Source organism: Chiloscyllium plagiosum, unplaced genomic scaffold, assembly GCF_037043375.1.
Source record: "Chiloscyllium plagiosum isolate Xiang-an unplaced genomic scaffold, Cpla_swu_hap1 HiC_scaffold_47, whole genome shotgun sequence".
Classification (NCBI taxonomy): Eukaryota; Metazoa; Chordata; class Chondrichthyes; order Orectolobiformes; family Hemiscylliidae; genus Chiloscyllium; species Chiloscyllium plagiosum.
In genome coordinates, this window is record NW_028270185.1 from 21385400 (window position 1) to 21411349 (window position 25950).

At 52.2% G+C, this 25950-nt stretch overlaps 1 protein-coding gene across 5 annotated transcripts in view; it reads right to left on the reverse strand.

The window, feature by feature from the left end:
- Positions 1-12022: 12022 nt before the first annotated feature.
- Positions 12023-25950, reverse strand: part of LOC122546431 (synaptosomal-associated protein 25-like) — a 225416-nt gene continuing 211488 nt past the window's right edge. For all 5 annotated transcript variants that reach the window (XM_087983898.1, XM_087983895.1, XM_087983894.1 and 2 more), the window contains 3 exons: positions 21100-21234; positions 14226-14370; positions 12023-12432 (listed from right to left, as the gene is read on the reverse strand). In XM_087983898.1, the coding sequence (XP_087840024.1) occupies positions 12364-12432; positions 14226-14370; positions 21100-21234 (349 nt within the window). In that variant the 3' untranslated portion in view covers positions 12023-12363. The remainder of the gene's footprint in view (positions 12433-14225; positions 14371-21099; positions 21235-25950) is intronic.

Consider the following 25950-nt stretch of genomic DNA (forward strand, 5'->3'; position numbering starts at 1 on the left):
GATCACTTGAAGCATACCACTCTATTGGAAATATGCTTTCTGGTGGAAATGACGAGCTGACATTTACAAGGAATGTCACGTTTCCACATAACAGCTATTTGTAATAAGGACCTTTTGGGTTTCTTTAAAAGCAGGATATCCACATCTAATTTCTTATGATAGAGGTGATAACATGGATATTGCTGCATCAGTTAAAACATTCCGCTGCATAGGCAAAATACCCGAACCATTTCCATCCTAATTTGGAGATGTCGGTGTTGCACTGGGGTGTACAAAGTTAAAAATCACACAACACCAAATAAACCTGTTGGACTATAACCTGGTGTTGTGTGATTTTTAACTTCATTTCCATCCTGACCAGGAAAAGTGGTATAGTTACATGTGTTTTACATGTACATATTATATATATTTATATATACAGAGGCATTTGATGCCATATATTATATGTATATAATGTGTTGTTATATGTGTTACATATGATATTCTAGATAATGACGTAGAGGTGCCAGTGTTGGGCTGGGGTGGACAAAGTTAAAAATCACACAACGCCAGGTTATAGTCCAACAGGTTTATTTGGAAGCACTAGCTTTCGGAGTGACGCTCCTTCATCAGGCGGTTGTGATGAAGAACACCTGATGAAGGAGCAGTGCTCCAAAAGCTAGTGCTTCCAAATAAACCTGTTGGACTATAACCTGGCGTTGTGTGATTTTTAACTTTGCTCTATATAAAGGTATATATGTGTTATTATATGTACAGCTATTACCCAGGTGAAGACAGTGAGGAAAATTGTGTAGCTGACATTAACTGTTGCAATGTATATACATGTTATGAGCTAGAATGGTGGTGAGTGTGTGGGCCAGGTCTGTAATGTTCACTGGATAGTGGCTTGACCTTTAATCAGCGAGGTCCCTGTTGAGCAGGTTAATTTTTTTCTGAAGTGAATGGCCTCAGGGTTAAGTCCTGTGTTTATTTGGAATCTGTTTGTGTCGGAATAGTTTAACTTGTTTGTTTAACTTGTTCATTCCCATCCCAGAGCCAGTTTCTGTCTGTAGATCGATTGATTCAGGACAGAAGTCGACAGTTCCAATGCTGACCAGTCTAAGGCCATCCATTGTGCATAGAGCTGAAACGCAGAGTAAGCTGAGCAAGAGGCCTGGTTTTGAGCTGGTAGGTTAGGCGGTTTCCACACCCATTACTCGTTGGTCTGCCAACTTTGGTCATGGGGGCTTCTGGGATGTGTTCTGGGATTCCCAACCACTTTGCAGAAGTTGTTAGAAGGAGCGGTGAATGGCCAATCCTTGAGGACTGGCCTGGAGTTACCCAGAATTCTAATTGAATCTCTAGGCCGGTGTTGTGAGGGAATGTTGGAGAAAGGCCATGGTGGCTGAAAATGTGTTGCTGGAAAAGCACAGCAGGTCAGGCAGCATCCAGGGAACAGGAGAATCGACGTTTCGGGCATAAGCCCTTCTTCAGGAATGAGGAAAGTTTGTCCAGCAGGCTAAGATAAAAGGTAGGGAGGAGGGACTTGGGGGAGGGGTGTCGGAAATGTGATAGGTGGAAAGAGGTCAAGGTGAGGATGATAGGTCAGACTGGGGTGGGGGCGGAGAGGTCAGGAAGAAGATTGCAGGTTAGGAAGGCGGTGCTGAATTCGATGGATTTGACTGAGACAAGGTGGGGGGAGGGGAAATGAGGAAACTGGTGAAATCCGAGTTCATCCCTTGTGGTTGGAGGGTTCCTAGGCGGAAGATGAGGCGCTCTTCCTCCAACCGTCGTGTTGTCGTGGTCTGGCGATGGAGGAGTCCAAAGACCTGCATATCCTTGGTGGAGTGGGAGGGGGAGTTGAAGTGTTGAGCCACAGGGTGGTTGGGTTGGTTGGTCCGGGTGTCCCAGAGGTGTTCTCTGAAATGCTCCGCAAGTAGGCGGCCTGTCTCCCCAATATAGAGGAGGCCACATCGGGTGCAGAGGATGCAATAGATGATGTGTGTGGAGGTGCAGGTGAATCTGTGGCGGATATGGAAGTTTCCTTTGGGGTCTTGGAGGGAGGTGAGGGGGGAGGTGTGGGCGCAAGTCTTGCACCTCCTGCGGTTGCAGGGGAAGGTGCCGGGAGTGGAGGTTGGGTTGGTGGGGGGTGTGGATCTGACGAGGGAGTCACGGAGGGAGTGGTCTTTATGTAATGCTGATAGGGGAGGTGAGGGAAATATATCCTTGGTGGTGGGGTCCGTTTGGAGGTGGCGGAAATGACGGCGGATGATGCGCTGTACATGGAGATTGGTGGGGTGGTAGGTGAGGACCAGTGGGGTTCTGTCCTGGCGGCGGTTGGAGGGGCGGGGCTCAAGGGCGGAGGAGCGGGAAGTGGAAGAGATGCGGTGGAGGGCATCGTCGACCACGTCGGGGGGGAAATTGCGGTCTTTGAAGAAGGAGGCCATCTGGGTTGTGCGTTTTTGGAACTGGTCCTCCAGGGAGCAGATGCGGCGGAGACGAAGGAATTGGGAATATGGGATGGCGTTTTTACAGGGGGCAGGGTGGGAGGAGGTGTAGTCCAGGTAGCTGTGGGAGTCGGTCAGTTTGTAGTAGATGTCCGTGTTGATTCAGTCGCCTGAGATAGAAATAGAAAGGTTGAGGAAGGGGAGGGAGGAATCTGAGACTGTCCAGGTGAATTTGAGGTCGGGGTGGAAGGTGTTGGTGAAGTGGATGAACTGTTCAACCTCCTCGTGGGAGCACGAGGCAGCGCCGATACAGTCATCAATGTAGCGAAGGAAAAGGTGGGGGGTGGTGCTAGTGTAGCTGCGGAAGATGGATTGTTCCACATATCCTATGAAGAGGCAGGCATAGCTGGGGCCCATGCGGGTGCCCATGGCTACTCCTTTCGTTTGGAGGAAGTGGGAGGATTGGAAAGAGAAGTTGTTCAGGGTGAGGACCAGTTCAGTCAGTCGAAGGAGGGTGTCAGTGGAAGGGTACTGGTCGGTACGGCGGGAAAGGAAGAAGCGGAGGGCTTTGAGTCCTTCGTGATGGGGGATGGAGGTGTACAGGGACTGGATGTCCATGGTGAAAATAAGGCGTTGGGGACCGGGGAAGCGAAAATCATGGAGCAGGTGGAGGGCATGGGTGGTGTCCCGAACGTAGGTGGGGAGTTCTTGGAATAAGGGGGACAGGACGGTGTCAAGGTATGCGGAGATGGGTTTGGTGGGGCAGGAGCAGGCTGAGACAATGGGTCAGCCGGGCAGTCAGGTTTGTGGATTTTGGGCAGGAGGTAGAAGCGGGCGGTGCGGGGTTGTGGGACTATGAGGTTGGAGGCGGTGGATGGGAGGTTCCCTGAGGTGATGAGGTTATGGTTGGTCTGGGAGATGATGGTTTGGTGGTGGGGGGTAGGGTCATGGTCAAGGAGGCAGTAGGAGGAGGTATCTGCGAGCTGGCGTTTGGCCTCAGCGGTGTAAAAGTCGGAGCGCCAAACTACTACCGCGCCTCCCTTGTCTGCTGGTTTGATAGTGAGGTTGGGGTTGCAATGGAGGGAGTGGAGGGCTGCGCATTCCGAGGGTGAGAGGTTGGAGTGGATGAGAGGGGTGGGGGAGTTCAAGTGGCGGTTAATATCGCGGCGGCAGTTGGCTATGAAGAGGTCGAGGGCAGGTAGGAGGCCAGCACGGGGTGTCCAGGTGGATGGGGTGTGTTGGAGGCGTGAGAAGGGGTCGTCAGAGGGTGGGCAAGAGTCTTGGTTGAAGAAGTAGGCACGGAGGCGAAGGCGGTGGAAGAATTATTCGATGTCACGCCGTGTGTTGAACTCATTAATCCGAGAGCGTAGGTGAATGAAGGTGAGGCCTCTGCTGAGGACTGATCTTTCATCCTCAGAGAGGGGTAGGGGCCATGGTGGGAAAGGGGAGCCACGAGGATTGAGGTGCTGGACGCTAAACAGCCACACTCCTCATGGGTGGAGCAGAGGGCAGCTGGAGGCAGGAGGGTAAATTGTGAAACTTCCAGGAATATACTCAACCACTGTTGGCAACCATACTAGAGTGACCGTCCTTCTAACCATCCCAATCTTTCCAAGTGACGATAATCTGTATCCATTCCTTTCTACGATAATACCTAACCTGAAGGGAATTGGTTTAGCTCAGTTGGCTGGAGTGTTTGTTTACAGAGCAGTGTGATGCCAACAGTGTGGGCTCAATTCCCATCACTGGTTTGAGGTTACCATGAAGAACTCTCCTTCTCAATCTCTTCCCTTGCTTGACGTCTGGTGGCCCTCCGATTAAATCAACACCGGCCACTTCTCTCTCTAATGAGAGAGCAGCCCCTATGGTCTAGCAAGACTATGGTGAAATGATGTCCCAAACTGAAGCGTGCTTTCCCACGCTGAGTGCTTGGTGCAGGGTGGGATTGCAATGTGTTAAACCATTATGTTAGCCTTTTTCTGATGATTCGCTGTTTATTACACAGGTTCGGTCTCCCCACCTAAAACAGGATATCCATTCCATAGCGGGAGTGCAGTGCAGGTTTACTCGGCTGACATCGGGGTTGGCAGGACTGTCCTTGGAGACAGATTGGCACTTAGTCAATTCGATGGTTGAGCACTCTGAGGGTGACTGTAGGGCTTTTCTTGCATGAACTCTTTTAATTTCTTTCTGAGGTTTTCGTCATTTTTTTCAGCAAGACAGAAAGAGTGAGAGAGAAAGTGAGCGAGAGAGAAAAAGAGAGAAAGAGCTTTTGTTGAGAACCAGCAAAAGGGATCACAAATGAAAATGAAAACATTTCTGTCTGCATGGTCCAAAGCAATTGCTAACACGATGACCTTGCCAGTCCAGGATGGCTCAGTGCACCTAGCTCCACCTGACCTGGGTGTCAGTCAGTTCCAGTCTGAGCGTTGTCCTGGACAGGGGGAGAGCTTCCTGCTCCTCCCCAATGTCCTCCTTGGACGACTGGTCCAGTCCCTCAGTTCCTCAACACCCATCACATTGCCTTGCTGTCTGCTCCATGCCAAGGTGATGCAGTAGATTCGGCCTGAATTCTATTGGAGCCCCTTTCTCCTCAGACTGGTCCGAGCAGCTGATTTGATCAGCTGTCCACTGTCTGCTCCACTACGGCCTGGTCACAGCATGGTTACCAACTTGGTGACATCCAGTTGTAACCAAAGTGTTATTGAAGAAGAGTGCCCATTGTGCTCCAACTGTCCTCCATCCCAGACCAACATCAACCATTCCACTTCCCATTGCATTGAATAGAGTCCCAACATCGTACCTACATGACTAAGATGCAGTGCCTCTCAGCCCACTGTTCCTGGGAAGTCCCACAATTGATGGGATACTTGTCTCCAGCTTTCACCTCTTCCAATCTCGTTGCTGCTAATCCCTGCCTCACTGAGATGATGGTGTTAGTTGGTGCAATTGGTCTCTGACCACCATTTGATGCTCCTACCTTGCAAGTGGCTGATAAAATGTTTGCAAGTGAAACTTCGCCGGAGTTGGCAAACACCGGCTTCATGTTTGTGACCCTTCAATGTCCGAGCGTCCAGCAAACAGGGATCCCACACTTTTGTCCATCCAATGGACACTGATTCTGCCCACCCTGGACCTTCTCCCAGCCATTTTCCAGTTGTAGTTAGAATGGAAAGTGATGGCATGGAACAGCTCATGGTGAGCACTATCCATTACTGGACTCCATCTGATCACCAGGTACAACTCCCCAAAGTCTCAATGTCCCCTTTTACCCCATATTGTCCCAACAGTCCATTTCCGACCATCCCCTTGTGGAGACCCCCAAGTTGAATTTTGCCTCCAAATGATCTCAGGGCCCTCGATCCCCGACAGTAAACTTTAATGATGGCCCACCCTGGTACTCTACACATCCCCCCTCCCCGTGGTGACGGTTACTTTCAGTAACCGCCCGCCCCCACCCCGCCCCTCCTCCGGTATCCTACAATTCCTCTGAAGCTTCTGCACGTCTCCACCCTACACTTTCAACTTCCTCCATCAGTGCCCTGCTCCCACCTCCACAGATGCCACTGACAGTGAAGCCTCTCCCATCACTATCTGGAGCTCCAGGCTACACCGAACCCTACAGTGTGGAAGCAGGCCATTCGGCCTGTCGAGGCCACACTGACCCTCCAAAGAGCATCCCATCCAGTCCCAGCCCCTATCCCTGTAACCCTGCATTTCCCGTGGCAAGCCCACCCGGCACATCCCGGGACACTATGGGCAATTTAGCACGGCCTATCCATCTAATTTGGACTGTGGGAGGAAACCAGAGGAAACCCATCCAGACACGGGGAGGATGTGGAAACTCCTGAATGACATGAGCCTGAGAGTTGGTGGGGCAGCAGTGCTAACCACTGAGCCACCGTGCTGCTGAAACAACCATGGAGAAGTGCACACTGCTACAACAGCTCTGATTCTGAGGTTGGCTGGGGATGGTCAAGGTGATCGTGTCGTTAGTCTGACCGGCTGGTGTGGATCAGATGGGTGCAAACAGCACAAGGAACGATCCCAATTTCAGCAGATTCACGTTCGGCTCACTCGCTTCCCCCCCCCCCTAGTGGCGGAGGACGTGATGCTGTGGCCTGTCGTCAGACAGAGAACAGAAGGAACCCTCCGCCCAGCGGTGCGCTCAGTCAATCAGTAAACAGCGACAGCACTTTGCAGTACCGAAAGGTTTCTTTTATTTTGGCTCAGATGGTACAGCTTCTGACAATTACAAACAAATTTACATGAAATCTCAGACTCCAATCACCACAGCAGAGAATCCTGACAGATCCCATTCCCGTCCCCCACCCCCCCTCCCCTGACTGACACTGACCTTTCTTGATTTGTTTTCTTTCTCTCTCATAGCACCTTCTTCATCCATCTGCATTTCCTGTATCGTTGGCCAATGGCCTAACCATGGACAGTAACATCTTTGGGGTTCAGCCACTTGTAGCTCAGCATGTGGCTAACAGGACCATCCAGAGCACAGGCTGAGTGATACACCCAGGTACAGCACCGGCCACTGGGACAGGGACACTGAGAGGCTCGGAAATCAATCAGCATTGTTGTTGTTCCAAATTGGAGAGCCATGGGAACAGAGAGGCCAAAACAGTCCTCAAACAAATAGTCCCTTGATATCGCAGTCACAGGCTGTTGCTGGACACAGTTCTAAGAGATCAAGTAAGCCGAACTTGACTGAGCATGACCGAAACCGAATTTTTGGACTGCTAGATCAGAGAAATCAATTTGTGGAGACTATCCTGTAATCCCAGGGAGGGAGTAGGGAACTATATTAAGGACTGGAAGGCAGAGCGAAAGGATTGAGAATCTGAGATCAAAACGTAACCAAAAGTATCAGAAAGAGACAGAACTCTTTCATTTCTGGAATTGCTAAGGGAATGTAGTGAAAAAACAAATGATAGGATGGGGGGGGGGGATGGGTTTGGTAGCATCCAGTTTTTTAAAAAATAAGTCATTCTAGGGAATTTCTGACAAGGGCAGCAATTGTTGTCCATCCCTATGTGTCCTGTTCACAGTAACACTGGGTCTGTCAATGTCCCAGGAGGCACCAGGTTTGGGAACAAATGACAGGCTTCCTCCCCAGGACGACATCGAGGAACCTGCAGGGCATGGATTCCAGTTACTTAGAGGCACTGGATTCAAATTCATAAACGGAATTACATTCCGGGCTCTTGATCATTCCCCAAGAAACACAACTGCTCCCACAGCCACCAGCAAAACACCTCCATTAGCAAATGACAATAAAAGGTGCCATGGCAGCCTGGGTCATGTGATCAGGAAGCACTCTCCCATTGGATGGGAATCAATTCCAGATCCCAGTGGGTTAGGAGAGAAGATACATAAAAAGGAATTGTTTCAATCAAAACGCAGATTAAACTTCTGTTGTGGAAGTAACCTGTCAAGTGGCTTGGCCAATATAAAATGGCTACCATGCATGCATCACCCAGACTTAATCACTTATATTGCAACATCTTAAAAGCAAGACCATTCCAAATCTTTCAGCCGCTGGCTTTCCAACTGTGCTCATCCGTTTTTCCACCGTTGGAATGTGACCCTCATTTTTGGACTCATCTTTACAACCAAGGTAATTATTTCACACGAACCATATCAAATCTTAAAGGAACTCAATTTAAAGGTGGATTTTGCTGGGGTCATTGGGACCATTCGGCTGGCACCATATCAGGTACACAGGACCATCAGGTTTCCTCTGACTATCTCCAAAAGTAAATCACCCCCCCCCCCCCCAAACAATTCCCTGATTGCAATAACACAGCTGTCCTGCTATGGGAGAAGCCCTTAGAGGTTGCGCATAGCGTGGACTGAAGGAAATTAGCAGTAGGCCCATTCGATTCCAAAAGGAGGGGGCTGGGGTGTGCAGTGACTACATTCGGGTGACCACATTTTCTAATTCAAGTCAAAGCCCAACCCCCCCCCCCCCGCCACAGCCACAGCATCCAATCCAGACAGAAACAGTAAAATTAGCGACTGGCACATTCTGGTCTGAGTTGTCCCTTCATACTGGAGTTCCCGTACCACCTGCTCATGCATTTCCAAACATCACAGGGTCTCTGCCCTTCAGAAGATGGTGGAATACACTCCATTCATTTATCCAGTTACCAGCCCTCTCAACCTCCCCGGTGACACATGCATTCTGGGGTCTGACCAATTTTCTCTCCTGAACCGGATTGTGGTGGTTATGGGATGGCAGAATGTGACAACTCAGAGCAATCCCTGGGAAGCTTCAAACGTCTCAGGGAATCCAGCCTTTCTACTTGTCAAAACTAGGAGATTGACACCCCCTCCCACCAATCGGAACTCATTAATCCTTTGGCTGTTTAGTTGGGGATGGTTTTTTTGCGAGTGGGAATTCTTCTGGGGATCTCCTGGAAAGCAGGAACATGATGGCCGCCCAGGACTAAACAAAGCACCAATCTTTTGAAAAAAAAAGATGTGTATCAAGGGTGGCACAGTGGTTAGCACTGCTGCCTCACATCGCCAGGTTTGATTCCAGCCTGTGTGGGGCTTGTACATTCTCCCCATGTCTGTGTGGGTTTCCTCCCACAGTCCAAAGAGGTGCAGACTAGGTTGATGGGCCATGGAAAATTACCCCATAGTGCCCAGCCATGGTAAATGCCGGGTTGTGGGGATTGGGTGGGACTCTCTTTGGAGGGCTGGTGCAGACCCAATGGCCTCTAGCCACACTGTAGGGATTCTAACCTGTCTGGTTTTGAGCACTGCAACCATGCCAGGGCTCCGTCCACCTGTAGATATTAGACTGGAGACGTAGCTCTATCAAGGTGAATCTCACAAAGCCCAAATGTCATTGATTGTTTCATGTCGATAAATTTAAATATGGAACAGGAATCATAGAGCAATAGATTTTTTCCCAGGTGTCATTAAATGAGTCAGGGTTTGTTTCTGAGCGTCTGAGTGCACGTTGGGATGCAAAATGAACAAGGTCTGGCTCAGACTTGATCCTCCTTCCAGTGCAGTTCCTTCAGAGGCAAGAGGTGGGTGCGGGGGTATAAATTTGCCACATGGGCCTGACTGGGTCAGATGTTTATTGTCATCCAGTTGTTGCTGCTGGCTTTCCCCTGTTGGCATTGCAAGTGCAGCTACCCCAATGTGATTCAGGGAGATAGCTCATCCCACTCCCCCCTCTCCCCCACCATCACCACCTTCTGAGAGTCAAATTCGAGACAGGTGACAAAATGCACATCCCATAAACGACTTGTAGGGAAAAAAGAATCTCCAGCCGCTGGGGGGTGGGACCCAATACAAAGAAATCCATCAAACCTTCAGACAGACAGACGGCCACACCAATCTGAGCCACGAAACAGCGAGGAAAAGATGTTCAACACAAACGGTCTTGATCAGGCGGGGGGGCTGGCCCTTCGCTTTTGGGTTGTAGAGCCCACCCGCTATCGGTGCAGAACACAAGCAGAAACTGGGCTGGGGAGGGGTGGGGGTGTCATTCTGGGGCTGGGAGGGGTGGGGGTGTCATTCTGGGGCTGGGGGGGGGGTGGGTTCAAACACTGCCATGCACTGTTAGCAGATGCATCGTTTAAACTGGCGAAGGAAGAACAGATCTCGGAGCTGGGCGAGTGGTAACAAACCATCGGCACCACAAGCTCCCCCACCCACCCCCACCCCCGGCTGGCGGAGCAGGGAAAAAGGGGGCGGTTTGTATTTCCACACGGGCCGCATGCAGATCTCTTGCAAGGCCGGTTGGGGTTGGGGTTGGGTCAGGCCGTGATGACATTTGCAGAGAGACATTTGTGCTACTTTCATTGGTGCAGAAAACCATCAGGGAACCACAGGAACAGTGAGCCGACAAGTTAACGAGCATTTAAACAGACAGCATCTCCCCCCCCCCCCCCCCCCCCGTTTAAAACAGTAGGATTAGAAAAATAATTAATTAAGAGCCAGACTTTCATTTGGCAAGATCTCACTGTCGTGGTATGGAATAGCAGGGTCTTAGGCCTCATGTCTCCTGTTTTATTTATTTCAACGTTTTGAAACATCAAAGGTGAACTGTTCGAGATTAAAGTGGACAACCATGAGGACTGAGTGCAGTTCCTAAAGGGGTAATGTGGATAGCGGGAATATGGGCCCCACTGGAATTGCTAAGGGTGAGGGAAGCCATTTCCCGACCTCCAAGGCTTCCTTCAAGAATTTTCACATTTTTGGGTGCAGAACATCAAATTGGTGTGTTCAAGGGAGACGGCAACCGTATCCAATGATTGTGGTGCAGTGGTAATGCCCCTGTCTCTGAATCAGGAGACCCGGCTTCGAGTCCCACATGCTCCAGTGGATGGGCAATAACATCTCTGAACAGGTTGGTTAGAAAATATCGAAGGTTGGAGGTAGCAGGAAACACGTTTATTTCCTTAATGTGTTTATTGTGGACGCAACTGAGTCTGGGGGCCGGGAAATTGAGCAGGGAGGGTTGGGGGAGGTGGGTGCAAGGTGCATCCTTCAGATTCTTCCCTCACCCCTCCCGCCTCTACTTTGCCTAAATATTGACTGGAATGTCTCAAGTCTTCCCTACTGTGTTTTATTGGCTTTCGGTGATTGCAAAGCTACCAGAAAAAAAAAGGCCTTGAAATTCATCCCACATTCCCAATAAACAGGATAGTTCGGAGCTGAAAATGTGTTGCTGGAAAAGCGCAGCAGGTCAGGCAGCATCCAGGGAACAGGATGCTGCCTGATCTCCTGCTCCTTGGATGCTGCCTGACCTGCTGCGCTTTTCCAGCAACACATTTTCAGCTCTGATCTCCAGACCTCACTTTCTCCTCAAGGATAGTTCGGAGGACACAGATAAAAAAATCCCAAATCTGAGAACGGGCAGATTACTGGGAAAGAGGCTGTCTCTTTATTATAAACAACTACAGTCATCTCCTGATAAACGCTCACCTGGGGCCAAACCTCGAAAGCCGAATGTATTACCTCAATTCCAACCCCTTGAGGTAAATACTAAATCCTGATTTATGCACAACGCATCCTACCAGAAACGAAGGCGTGTTTTAACAAGGGGTGTAGCCTCGAAAAAACAGCAGGGGCAGGGAAACCTCTGGCACCTGAGAAACTCCACCTGACAATTCCAGTAAATCCCATCTGAAATGTGCTGGAGACCTCTTGTGAGTGTGGTGCTGGAAAAAGCGCAGCAGGTCAGGCAGCATCCGAGGAGCAGGAGAGTCGATGTTTCGGGCATAAAACCTTCATCGGGAATCAGCCTCAATCCTGATGAAGGGTGTATGCCCGAAATGTCGATTCTCCTGCTCCTCGGACGCTGCCTGACCTGCTGCGCTTTTCCAGCACCACATTCTTCAACAGAGGTCTCCAGCATCTGCAGTCCTCACTTTCTCCCTGGAGATCCCTGTTCACAGGCAGAGCGCAGAGGCACGACCTTAGACTAGGAACCATCCAATTGTCATTTGATTCCCATCCATAATAGTTTACAAGTAAATTACAAGTTAAAGCTCTCTGGTTGGAAGTGGTTTTTGGAGTCGGTTGTGGCTTTATCAGGATTCAACTATGAATCAAGCTCATTCTTTGTGCTCATGTTTATTACAATTACAGAGAACGACTGGAACATAAAAAATACTACTGACGAGTACAAGATTAAAAACTGAATACACTCCATTTACTCTTCGGACAGGCATTAATACAAACTCACATTTAAAAAGATACACTTTCCACAAATGGAACAATTTGTTACACTGAAAAAATTACAAAATAAATTAAAGTGTACACAAAGATATTGAACCTTGTGGTTTCCTATCACAGCACAGGGGGAGTTGCCCTTCCAGGACCTTTCAGATGCTGCAAGTGGAGAATGGGATGGGGAATCTGGCAGTGAGAGTGGGCTGGCTGAATGGACTCCTTTCCTTCAGCCACTCTCCAGCATCTTGTTGGCATGTTTGTTGGCTTCATCAATACGAGCTTTGTTCATATCCCCCTTGTGGAAGTACAACATACAGAGGTTAGCACAAGTACCGACCCTTCAATAAAATCTTCTGTCCTCACTCTCTCACATTCTCCCATTCAGCCCCTCTTCACTTCACCTCCGAAAGCAATCCTTTGGACAATTCCCCACACGCCTCTCTCAGTCTTTGCTCTGTAGCCCAATTTCACTCTGTTCCCCTTGCAAAACATCTTGGTGATGCTAATTATGTCTTATTTCTGTTGGTTATAGCTTTAATACAAAAGTAGCCTAAAGGATGATGCATCAGCCCAACACGATTACAAAGGGATCTTGATCGAATGGGTTAATGGGCTGAAAAATGGAATTCAGTCTGGATAAATGTGAGATACTGTGTTTAGATACAACAAACGAGGGTAAAGCTTATACAATTAATGGTAGTGTTGTAGAACAGAGCAGACTAGAGGTGCAGGTACATAATTCCTTCAATTTTACATCACATATAGACAGGGTGGTTAAAAAGGCATTTGCCTTCATTGCTCAGTCCTTTGAGTATTGGAGTTGGGACATTATGCTGAGGTTGTGCGGGACACTGGGTGCTATGTTCTTCCAAGGTCGGTTCACATGGAGTAACACTAGGCATAGATTAGCAAGGAACATTCACGTGAAACTGACATTACTTCGCCAGGTAATTGGCATCAGTAGAGAAGGTGCCTAACATTTCAAAACTGGGCAAGTTTAATGGGCAAACTGTTGCTTAGGATTTCATTCAGCAAAGAGCGCATAATAATTCAGGTGGAGCCTTTGGGGCTGTAGCGAGGGACTGCTGCACTGTTAGAGGTGCCATCTTTCAGACAGAACAGAGAAGACCTCATCAACGTTTATTCATCAAACCAACATTAATAAATTTGATGCATTATCTCATTGGAATCTCATGTTGAGGTCTTGCTCTGCACAGACTGTGTTTCTAAAACTACAACATGTCAAATGTACTTAATTGCAATAGCAACGCGGCTTCCCGTTGAATGTGTCAGATTTGGTCAGATGCTTCCAACCTCAGTTTGTCAATATTATGAAGAGAAACTGGAGCTTGATCTAATGATTAGCGCCTCATCCGGTAATGATCCAACGTGGTCATTGTTTGGTGTTTGATGGACACACCCAAAACAATTTGGTCACTGTGAGAGACAATTTCGGTACAAAGAACTGAGATGTGCATGACCTCAGAGTCTAAGGGGAATAGAGCCATAGGGGTAGGGTAAAACATGCTTCTCTGTAATAAAAGACGAGGCATCTGCTGCTACGGGTTGATAAGACCACTCACATTGACAGAGTAGAAAAACAAGTCCTTGATTGATAAGACCACTCACACAGAATAGAAAAACAAGTCCTTGATTAATAGGACCACTAACTCTGACAGAGAAGAATAAGTCCTAGACTGATAAGACTACAGGGTAAGAAGAAAAAAACAACTCGGGAGACATCTGCTATAGACTTTAAGATAAGGATATAGAATGGAAAATTGCTGAACGGTTTAGAATGTGAACCTCGTGACTCTTTAGAGCCACAGAGGGGAGGGACTTGTCCTGTATTTAATCAGAAGACATTGTTAGCCTCGGGGCGCTTTTCTCAGAAGAGTGCCCAACTCTGCAGACTTGCTAATAAAACTTTGTTTTCCTGAATTTGTCTAGAGCGATTATTGAGAAGCGATTTTCGTTTCTAACAGTCACTAAATGTTAGTTGGAACACTCTGGGTGCTTTGCCAAAACGCCTCATCCTTAACGTCCCACTATCTCAAACAAAACGTTCCTCAATCGTACTATTCTTACCTTGGTCACAATCCGGTCAATCTGGGCATTCTGGGAGCTGATCTCGTTGCCCATGTCGAGAGCCATGTGTCGCAGGTTTCCGATGATGCTTCCCACCTGATCCAGGTTTTCCTCCATCTCATTTTCCCGAGCGTCCTCAGTGACTCTGGAATCAGACAGATTGCCTGGGGTGAGACGTTAAAATCAGCAATGCGCCAAACTCGAAAGTTGACTGAACGTATCGCATTGAGAAATGAGGACTGGCGGTCCTTAGAAATTTTCAGTCAAGGCAGTTTTTACAATTACTTTTTTTACACAAAATTTAAAACCGATCAGGTGACAGCTTGATTGAACCAATGGCGTGCAAGGTGCACTTCTCAATCCTAAATAGATACATCAGAGGGGAGAAATGAGCTGGATTGAGACCATTTCGAGAATTGACTGAATCTGTGCTAAAACCTATTTTGTCTGTTCAAGCTGGAGTATGTTATTATCTGAGACAGGGAGGGTCTAGCTGAACCGTTGTATCCCATTGGCTCTAATTACTGCACTTCTGATTGGCTGTGGGTTCTCAGGTAGCCTCTGATTGGAAGGGTTACACCCGAAGCGTTGATTTCTCCATCTCGTAATGCGGCCTGCCTTGCTGTGTTCCCCCAGCCTCCTGATGCTGCCTGCCTTGCTGTGTTCCCTCTCCCTCCTGATGCTGCCTGCCTTGCTGTGTTCCCCCAGCCTCCTGATGCTGCCTGCCTTGCTGTGTTCCCTCAGCCTCCTGATGCTGCCTGCCTTGCTGTGTTCCCTCAGCCTCCTGATGCTGCCTGCCTTGCTGTGTCCCTCTCCCTCCTGATGCTGCCTGCCTTGCTGTGTTCCCCCAGCCTCCTGATGCTGCCTGCCTTGCTGTGTCCCTCTCCCTCCTGATGCTGCCTGCCTTGCTGTGTTCCCTCAGCCTCCTGATGCTGCCTGCCTTGCTGTGTTCCCTCAGCCTCCTGATGCTGCCTGCCTTGCTGTGTTCCCTCAGCCTCTTGATGCTGCCTGTCTTGCTGTGTTCCCTCAGCCTCCTGATGCTGCCTGCCTTGCTGTGTTCCCTCAGCCTCTTGATGCTGCCTGTCTTGCTGTGCTCCCTCAGCCTCCTGATGCTGCCTGCCTTGCTGTGTTCCCTCAGCCTCCTGATGCTGCCTGCCTTGCTGTGCTCCCTCAGCCTCCTGATGCTGCCTGCCTTGCTGTGCTCCCTCAGCCTCTTGATGCTGCCTGTCTTGCTGTGTTCCCTCAGCCTCCTGATGCTGCCTGCCTTGCTGTGTTCCCTCAGCCTCTTGATGCTGCCTGTCTTGCTGTGTTCCCTCAGCCTCCTGATGCTGCCTGCCTTGCTGTGTTCCCTCTCCCTCCTGATGCTGCCTGCCCTGCTGTGTTCCCTCTCCCTCCTGATGCTGCCTGCCTTGCTGTGTTCCCCCATCCTCCTGATGCTGCCTGCCTTGCTGTGTTCCCTCAGCATCCTGATGCTGCCTGCCTTGCTGTGTTCCCTCAGCCTCCTGATGCTGCCTGCCTTGCTGTGTTCCCCCAGCCTCCTGATGCTGCCTGCCTTGCTGTGTTCCCTCTCCCTCCTGATGCTGCCTGCCTTGCTGTGTCCCCTCTCCCTCCTGATGCTGCCTGCCTTGCTGTGTTCCCCCATCCTCCTGATGCTGCCTGCCTTGCTGTGTTCCCTCTCCCTCCTGATGCTGCCTGCCTTGCTGTGTTCCCTCTCCCTCCTGATGCTGCCTGCCTTGCTGTGTCCCCTCTCCCTCCTGATGCTGCCTGCCTTGCTGTGTTCCTCCAGCCTCCTGATGCTGCCTGCCTTGCTGTGTTCCCTCTCCCTCCTGATGCTGCCTGCCTTGCTGTGTTCCCTCTCGCTCCTGATGCTGCCTGCCTTGCTGTGTCCCCTCTCCCTCCTGATGCTGCCTGCCTTGCTGTGTTCCCCAGCCTCCTGATGCTGCCTGCCTTGATGTGTCCCTCTCGCTCCTGATGCTGCCTGCCTTGCTGTGTTCCCGCAGCCGCCTGATGCTGCCTGCCTTGCTGTGTTCCCTCAGCCTCTTGATGCTGCCTGTCTTGCTGTGTTCCCTCAGCCTCCTGATGCTGCCTGCCTTGCTGTGTTCCCTCAGCCTCTTGATGCTGCCTGTCTTGTTGTGTTCCCTCAGCCTCCTGATGCTGCCTGCCTTGCTGTGTTCCCTCTCCCTCCTGATGCTGCCTGCCCTGCTGTGTTCCCTCTCCCTCCTGATGCTGCCTGCCTTGCTGTGTTCCCTCTCCCTCCTGATGCTGCCTGCCTTGCTGTGTTCCCCCATCCTCCTGATGCTGCCTGCCTTGCTGTGTTCCCTCAGCATCCTGATGCTGCCTGCCTTGCTGTGTTCCCTCAGCCTCCTGATGCTGCCTGCCTTGCTGTGTTCCCCCAGCCTCCTGATGCTGCCTGCCTTGCTGTGTTCCCTCTCCCTCCTGATGCTGCCTGCCTTGCTGTGTCCCCTTTCCCTCCTGATGCTGCCTGCCTTGCTGTGTTCCCCCATCCTCCTGATGCTGCCTGCCTTGCTGTGTTCCCTCTCCCTCCTGATGCTGCCTGCCTTGCTGTGTCCCCTCTCCCTCCTGATGCTGCCTGCCTTGCTGTGTTCCCCCATCCTCCTGATGCTGCCTGCCTTGCTGTGTTCCCTCTCCCTCCTGATGCTGCCTACCTTGCTGTGTTCCCTCTCCCTCCTGATGCTGCCTGCCTTGCTGTGTTCCCTCTCCCTCCTGATGCTGCCTGCCTTGCTGTGTTCCCCTAGCCTCCTGATGCTGCCTGCCTTGCTGTGTTCCCTCTCGCTCCTGATGCTGCCTGCCTTGCTGTGTCCCCTCTCCCTCCTGATGCTGCCTGCCTTGCTGTGTCCCCTCTCCCTCCTGATGCTGCCTGCCTTGCTGTGTTCCCTCTCCCTCCTGATGCTGCCTGCCTTGCTGTGTTCCCCCAGCCTCCTGGTGCTGCCTGCCTTGCTGTGTTCCTCCAGCCTCCTGATGCTGCCTGCCTTGCTGTGTTCCCTCTCCCTCCTGATGCTGCCTGCCTTGCTGTGTTCCCTCTCGCTCCCGATGCTGCCTGCCCTGCTGTGTCCCCTCTCCCTCCTGATGCTGCCTGCCTTGCTGTGTTCCCCCAGCCTCCTGATGCTGCCTGCCTTGATGTGTCCCTCTCGCTCCTGATGCTGCCTGCCTTGCTGTGTTCCCACAGCCTCCTGATGCTGCCTGCCTTACTGTGTTCCCTCAGCCTCTTGATGCTGCCTGCCTTGCTGTGTTCCCTCAGCCTCCTGATGCTGCCTGCCTTGCTGTGTTCCCTCTCCCTCCTGATGCTGCCTGCCTTGCTGTGTTCCCTCAGCCTCTTGATGCTGCCTGCCTTGCTGTGTTCCCTCTCCCTCCTGATGCTGCCTGCCTTGCTGTGTCCCCTCTCCCTCCTGATGCTGCCTGCCTTGCTGTGTTCCCCCATCCTCCTGATGCTGCCTGCCTTGCTGTGTTCCCTCTCCCTCCTGATGCTGCCTGGCTTGCTGTGTTCCCCCAGCCTCCTGATGCTGCCTGCCTTGCTGTGTCCCTCTCCCTCCTGATGCTGCCTGCCTTGCTGTGTTCCCCCAGCCTCCTGATGCGGCCTGCCTTGCTGTGTCCCCTCTCCCTCCTGATGCTGCCTGCCTTGCAGTGTCCCTCTCGCTCCTGATGCTGCCTGCCTTGCTGTGTCCCCTCTCCCTCCTGATGCTGCCTGCCTTGCTGTGTTCCCCCAGCCTCCTGATGCTGCCTGGCTTGCTGTGTTCCCCCAGCCTCCTGATGATGCCTGTCTTGCTGTGTTCCCCCAGCCTCCTGGTGCTGCCTGTCTTGCTGTGTTCCCCCAGCCTCCTGGTGCTGCCTGCCTTGCTGTGTTCCCTCAGCCTCCTGATGCTGCCTGCCTTGCTGTGTTCCCTCTCCCTCCTGATGCTGCCTGCCTTGCTGTGTTCCCTCAGCCTCCTGATGCTGCCTGCCTTGCTGTGTCCCCTCTCCCTCCTGATGCTGCCTGCCTTGCTGTCTTCCCCCAGCCTCCTGATGCTGCCTGCCTTGCTGTGCTCCCCCTGCCTCCTGATGCTGCCTGGCTTGCTGTGTTCCCTCTCCGTCCTGATGCTGCCTGCCTTGCTGTGTTCCCCCAGCCTCCTGATGCTGCCTGCCTTGCTGTGTTCCCTCTCCCTCCTGATGCTGCCTGCCTTGCTGTGTTCCCTCTCTGTCCTGATGCTGCCTGCCTTGTTGTGTTCCCCCAGCCTCCTGATGCTGCCTGCCTTGCTGTGTTCCCTCTCCGTCCTGATGCTGCCTGCCTTGCTGTGTTCCCTCTCCGTCCTGATGCTGCCTGCCTTGCTGTGTTCCCTCTCCGTCCTGATGCTGCCTGCCTTGCTGTGTCCCCCCAGCCTCCTGCTTGTCCACCATGGATTCCAGCATCTGCAGTTTTTTTGTCTCTCTCTGAGAGTTGATGTCTGCAGCTACTCAAGGAAGGCTTGAGTCCAATTTTGGGTTTTCCTTCTCTGTCCTACTTAAACCTGTGGTCTGAGCATTGAACATGGACTCAACTTCAGACTTTGGCAATGTCCTCACTTTCAAACCTGCTGTGTGTTGAACTCCCTTTGAAAGCACCTTCAAAGGATAAGGGTGGCAGATACATGATGAACACCATCCCCTGCAGGTTCCCCTCCAAGTCACTCACTGCCCTGACCTGGATATATATTGCTGTTCCTTCAGTGTGGCTGGGTCAAAATCCTGGAATTCCCTCCTTAACAGCATTATCCCAACATCGGAACAACTGCAGTGTTTCAAGGAGGCAATTCACTACCACCTTCCCCAGGCCAGTCAGGGATGGGCATTAAATGGCGCCCACATCTCATGACTGAAAAGTGACCCTACCCACTTTTACATTTCTCCCATTTTCTTGCAATTTCCCACTTCCTTTGACCAATTACAAACCTCTTTTTAAAAATAATTTAATGCTTCTGACTATAATTTTACTGAGATGACCCACGACATCATTTCCATCAGGATGTCTCTGAATCTGTCAGTCTGCACTTAAGTTCAGCATAGGATCATACAGCACAGAAACAGACCCTTCGGCCCAACCAGTCCGTGCTGAACATAATCCCAAATTAAACTAGTCCCACCTGCCTGCTCACGGTCAATATCCCTCCAAATCTTTCCTTTTCATGTACCTATCCAAAGTGTCTATTTAAGTGTTGGAATTCTGCCTAAGTAGTCCAATAAGCTCAGTGTGCTCATTGAGAAAGCTGCTGTTAGGTTCTCCACCTCAATCTACTTTGAGCCTATCTTCACAGGCCACAGTACTCCTCGGGATTCTGACTGCTCCATGTATTACACGTTCGGCCTCACTGGCGCCCCCTGTAAATTGGGCCCGAGCTGCTTGTTCACCGAGTAGACCTGATGCCAAAATAGGGCCCATCAAAATGTCCTTGTGATCAGATCAGGCCAGTTAGCACCCTGTGCATGGTGCTAACTCATGAAGGTCTCTCAAACATTTCAGCAACAGGTAGCCGTTCCGCACTGCGACCATGCAGGGACAGCATGAGTAGGAATCTCCACTAAGATGGCTCTACAGTGAAGCCAACCATATGGATGAATAATGTGAGGAATGAACTTCAGTGCCTGTGTGATGCCAGGTACGATCCACCAACTGGTGGGTTGTATCAAAACATGGTCCCTTCAGTTGTTCACAGTAAGCAGAGTACTTTCTCCCTGCATTCAACCAGACCATGTCTGCAAAACGCCGAGCATGTCTATTGTGATCGTGTGACTGGACAGCACTTGATGAACTATCCCGATTACTGTAAGATTGACATTAACAACAACTGAAGACGATCAGGTGTGTTCACAATACGAGTCACTTGCACTTGCTGAAAGCTGCTTAAATACACACACAGGGGGCTGGTCATCTGCAGGTAAGAGGACTATGTCCAGCTTTTAAAGTAACCTGATGCAACAATGTTTCTCAGCTACACTAACTTTGATAATCCCTTGACCAATCAGAATATTCATCTTACAGATCAAACAGCACCCTTATTCTCATGCGGCGTAAATTGTTCTCCCCTTTCAAATGTGCTATTCTTGTATCTGACTTGATGAGTGCTTTGATGGAAAGCTTCAACCTGTCTCTTATCTCAACAATACTTTGATCTGTCCAGGCTGGATTCAAAGTCCGAATCTCATAGGTAGAATCACAGAATCCCTACAGTGTGGAAACAGGCCATTCGGCCCAACAAGTCCACACTGAAGAGTATCCCACCCAGACCCATTCCCTTACCCTATTACTCTGCACCTCTCCTGACTGATGCATCTAACCTACACATCCCTGAACACTACGGGCAATTTAGCATGGCCAATTCACCTGACCTGCACATCTTTGGATTGTGGGAGGAAACCGGAGCACCCGGAATAAAGTCATGCAGACACGGGAAGAATGTGCAAAATCGCCTGAGGCAGGAATCGAACTCAGGTCCCTGGCCCTGTGAGGCAGCAGTGCTAACCACTGAGCCACCGTGCCGCCCTGTGGCCTAACATCACCCAGCTCTGATTTGGAGACACCAGTGTTGGACTGGGGCGAACAAAGTTAAAAAATCACCCAACACCAGGTTATAGTCCAACAGGTTTATTTGGAAGTGCTAGCATTTCGGAGCGTTGCTGCTTTGTCAGGTAGCTAGGATCCTGCTACACCAGCTACCTGATAAAAGAGCAGCACTCTGAAAGCTAGTGCTTCCAAATAAATCTGTTGGACTATAACGTGGAGTTGTGTGATTTTTAACATTGACCAGTTCATCAAACATAATCCTCTGGCCACATGCCAGTGTGACAGGAATGAATGTCATGAATAGACCTTTCCACCTTCCCCTCTGATGACAGAACGGTTTACCTTCGGATGTAGCCGCCGCTCATAGCCATCTGTTCCCGATCGTCCATCACCCGGGCAGGCTGGCTGGCCACCACACCATCCTGGTTATTCCCCCACACCTTCTTGTAGGCTCCTCCTGCCTCAAAGCTCTTTAACCTTCGAAGCAGAAAACGTACAAGGAATTCTCAAATCTCTACGGCTTGGATCCAGCGTCTTCCTCATTCTATTCCACATCCATACCGTACAAAGAGCGACATCTGACACAGATGTGAAACAATTCTGAAGGTTTTCTACGAGGACACGTTAAGCATGCACATACTCCAGCAGTTTTGCCCTTTCTCACACTCTAGGTGCTGACGTGCTGTGAATATGAAGTGAATTTCTTCAGCTGGAATTACCTGACGGCAGGTTGCTAAATGGTGATCATCACCTTTACAAATTAATTTCAATCAGAAAAGATCCTAGACGTAAAACTCTTCAAAGTGAAAGAGCAGGAAGGAAGTGCAGTGATTTTGTTTGTCTTCCATGGATGTCCATGTGTATCTGGTGTTTGACGAACACGCCAGGAAGCAGAAGCCATTTTGGAAGGCCCTACCGTTGGCAAGGTGACAGCCAGAAAACCCAGTTTGGTGATGTCGGTTGTGGTTTGATGTGAACCCGAGAGGGCCTCGGTTTAACGTCACACCCAGAAGTCAGCAAGAGCGAGTGAGACAGGAAGAAAGCTCTTTCCTCAGAGAGTTGTTAGGCTCCCCTAACAGTGTCACACTCCCTTGGTACAGGCCCGAGTGCCCAAAGCTGGGGCTGCGACTCACATCACTCTAACCTCCACCCACCCTCACCCGCACTCACAGAGACACAATGAACTCATAAAGCTCCTCAAGGTTTCAACTGGGCTAAGGGAGACGTCTCCGGTTCAATGCTCACTTTAACATGAAAAATAGAGTGACCACAGCACAGTGCCGACATTATAACAAAAGGTAAGTCAAAGAATAAAGTAAAATGAACACAAAGTTCATCACAACTAGGCCAACGGCTCCAGGGCTCAGCGAAAGCTGATTAAGCAAAGAAGGAATGTCCTGCGGACACAACCAGGATAAGACCACCATGCCGGGCCAAGGGAATACTTGGCCCAAAGCCTCCACTAAAAAAATCACCAAGGGAGGCTGAGACCCCCGACTCTGGACAAGACAGCTAGCCGGGCCACTAGCCTACCTGGAAATCGAAGGAGATCTCCACACAGGGGGGACACCTCAACACAGAGGTCACACAGAGACCGCCACACCAGGGCACCGTAACAGAGACCACCACACCAGGACACCATCACACAGAGAGACCACCACACCAGGGCACCGTCACACTGAGAAACCACCACACCAGGGCACCGTCACACAGAGAGACCACCACACCGGGGCACCGTCACACAGTGAGACCACCACACCTTGGCGCCGTCACACAGAGAGCACAAAACCGGGACACCGTCACGCACAGAGACCACCACACCGGTGCACCGTCACACAGAGAGACCACCACACCGGGACACCATCACACAGAGACCACCACACCGGGGCACCGTCACACAGAGACCACCACACCGGGACACCGTCACACTGAGAGACCACCACACCGGGACACCGTCACACTGAGAGACCACCACACCGGGGCACCGTCACACTGAGAGACCACCACACCGGGACACAGTCACACATAGAGACCACCACACCGGGGCACCATCACACAGAGACCACCACACCGGGGCACCGTCACACTGAGAGACCACCACACCGGGGCACCGTCACACAGAGAGACCACCACACCGGGACACCATCACACAGAGAGACCACCACACCGGGACACCATCACACAGAGACCACCACACCGGGGCACCGTCACACAGAGACCACCACACCGGGGCACCGTCACACTGAGAGACCACCACACCGGGGCACCGTCACACTGAGAGACCACCACACCGGGGCACCGTCACACTGAGAGACCACCACACCGGGACACCGTCACACATAGAGACCACTACACCGGCGCACCGTCACACAGAGACCACCATACCGGGACACCGTCACACATAGAGACCACCACACCGGCGGACTGTCACACTGAGAGACCACCACACCGGGGCACCGTCACCCTGAGAGACCACCACACTGGGGCACCGTCACACAGAGGCAACCCCACCAGGACACCGTCACACAGAGACCAGCACACCGTGGCACCGTCACACTGAGACCACCACACCGCGACACTGTCACACAGAGACCACCACACCGGCGCACCGTCACACAGAGAGACCACCACACCGGCGCACCGTCACACTGAGAGACCACCACACCGGGGCACTGTCACACAGAGAGACCACCACACCGGGGTACCGTCACACTGAGAGACCACCACACCGAGACACCGTCACACAGAGAGACCACCACACCGGGACACCTTCACACAGAGAGACCACCACACCGGGGCAACGTCTCACACAGAGACCACCACACCGAGACACCGTCACACAGAGAACACCACACTGGGGCACCGTCACACAGTGAGACCACCACATCAGGACACCGTCACACAGAGAGACCACCACACCGGGACATCGTCACACTGAGACCACCACACCGGGGCACCGTCACACAGAGACCACCACACCGGGGCACCGTCACACTGAGAGACCACCACACCGGGGCACTGTCACACTGAGAGACCACCAGACCGGGAACCGTCACACTGAGAGACCACCACACAGGGACACCGTCACACAGAGACCATCACACCGGGGCACCGTCACACTGAGAGACCACCACACCGGGGCACTGTCACACTGAGAGACCACCACACCGGGGCACCGTCACACTGAGAGACCACCACACTGGGACACCGTCACACTGAGACCACCACACCGGGACACTGTCACACTGAGACCACCACACCGGGGCACCGTCACATAGAGAGACCACCACACCGGGACACCATCACACTGAGACCACAACACCGGGGCACCGTCACACAGAGAGACCACCACACCGGGGCACCGTCACACACAGACCACCACACCGGGGCACCGTCACACACAGAGACCACTACACCGTCACACAGAGAGCACCACACCGGGGCACCGTCACACAGAGACCACCACACCGGGGCACTGTCACACACAGGGACCACCACACCAGGACACCGTCACACAGAGACCACCACACCGGGGCACCATCACACAAAGAGACCACCACATGGGGCACTGTCACACACAGAGACCACCACACCGGGGCACCGTCACACTGAGAGACCACCACACCGGGACACCGTCACACACAGACCACCACACCGGGGCACCGTCACACACAGACCACCACACCAGGGCACCGTCACACACACAGACCACTACACCGGGACACCGTCACACTGAGACCACCTCACCAGAGCACCGTCACAAAGAGATCACCACACCGGGGCACCGTCACACTGAGAGACCACCACCCCGGGGCACCGTCACACAGAGAGACCACCACACCGGGACAACGTCACACAGAGAGACCACCACCCCGGGGCACCGTCACACAGAGAGATCACCACACCGGGGCACTGACACACACAGGGACCACCACACCGGGACACCGTCACACAGAGACCACCACACCGGGGCACCATCACACAGAGAGACCACCACATGGGGCACCGTCACACACAGAGACCACCACACCGGGGCACTGTCACACTGAGAGACCACCACACCGGGACACCGTCACACACAGACCACCACACCGGGGCACCATCACACAGAGAGACCACCACATGGGGCACTGTCACACAGAGAGACCACCACACCGGGGCACCGTCACACACAGGGACCACCACACCAGGACACCGTCACACAGAGAGACCACCACACCGGGGCACCATTACACACACAGACCACCACACCAGGGCACCGTCACACTGAGAGACCACCACACCGGGACAACGTCACACAGAGAGTGACCATCACACCGGGGCACCGTCACACAGAGACCACCACACCGGGACACCGTCACACTGAGAGACCACCACACCGGGACACCGTCACACTGAGAGACCACCACACCGGGGCACCGTCACACTGAGAGACCACCACACCGGGACACAGTCACACATAGAGACCACCACACCGGGGCACCGTCACACACAGGGACCACCACACCAGGACACCGTCACACAGAGAGACCACCACACCGGGGCACCATCACACAGAGAGACCCCCACATGGGGCACCGTCACAGAGAGACCACCACACCGGGGCACTGTCACACTGAGACCACCACACCGGGACACTGTCACACTGAGACCACCACACCGGGGCACCGTCACACAGGGACCACCACACCGGGGCACCGTCTCACTGAGACCACCACACCAGGACACCGTCACACAGAGACCACCACACCGGGGCACCGTCACACAGAGAGACCACCACATGGGGCACTGTCACACAGAGAGACCACCACACCGGGGCACCGTCACACTGAGAGACCACCACACCGGGGCACCGTCACACTGAGAGACCACCAACCCGGGACACCGTCACACTGAGACCACCACACTGGGGCACCGTCACACTGAGACCACCACACCGGGGCACCATCACACAGAGAGACCACCACATGGGGCACTGTCACACAGAGAGACCACCACACCGGGGCACCGTCACACTGAGAGACCACCACACCGGGACACCGTCACACACAGACCACCACACCAGGGCACCGTCACACACAGACCACCACACCAGGGCACCGTCACACACAGACCACCTCACCGGAGCACCGTCACACAGAGATCACCACACCGGGGCACCGTCACACTGAGAGACCACCACCCCGGGACACC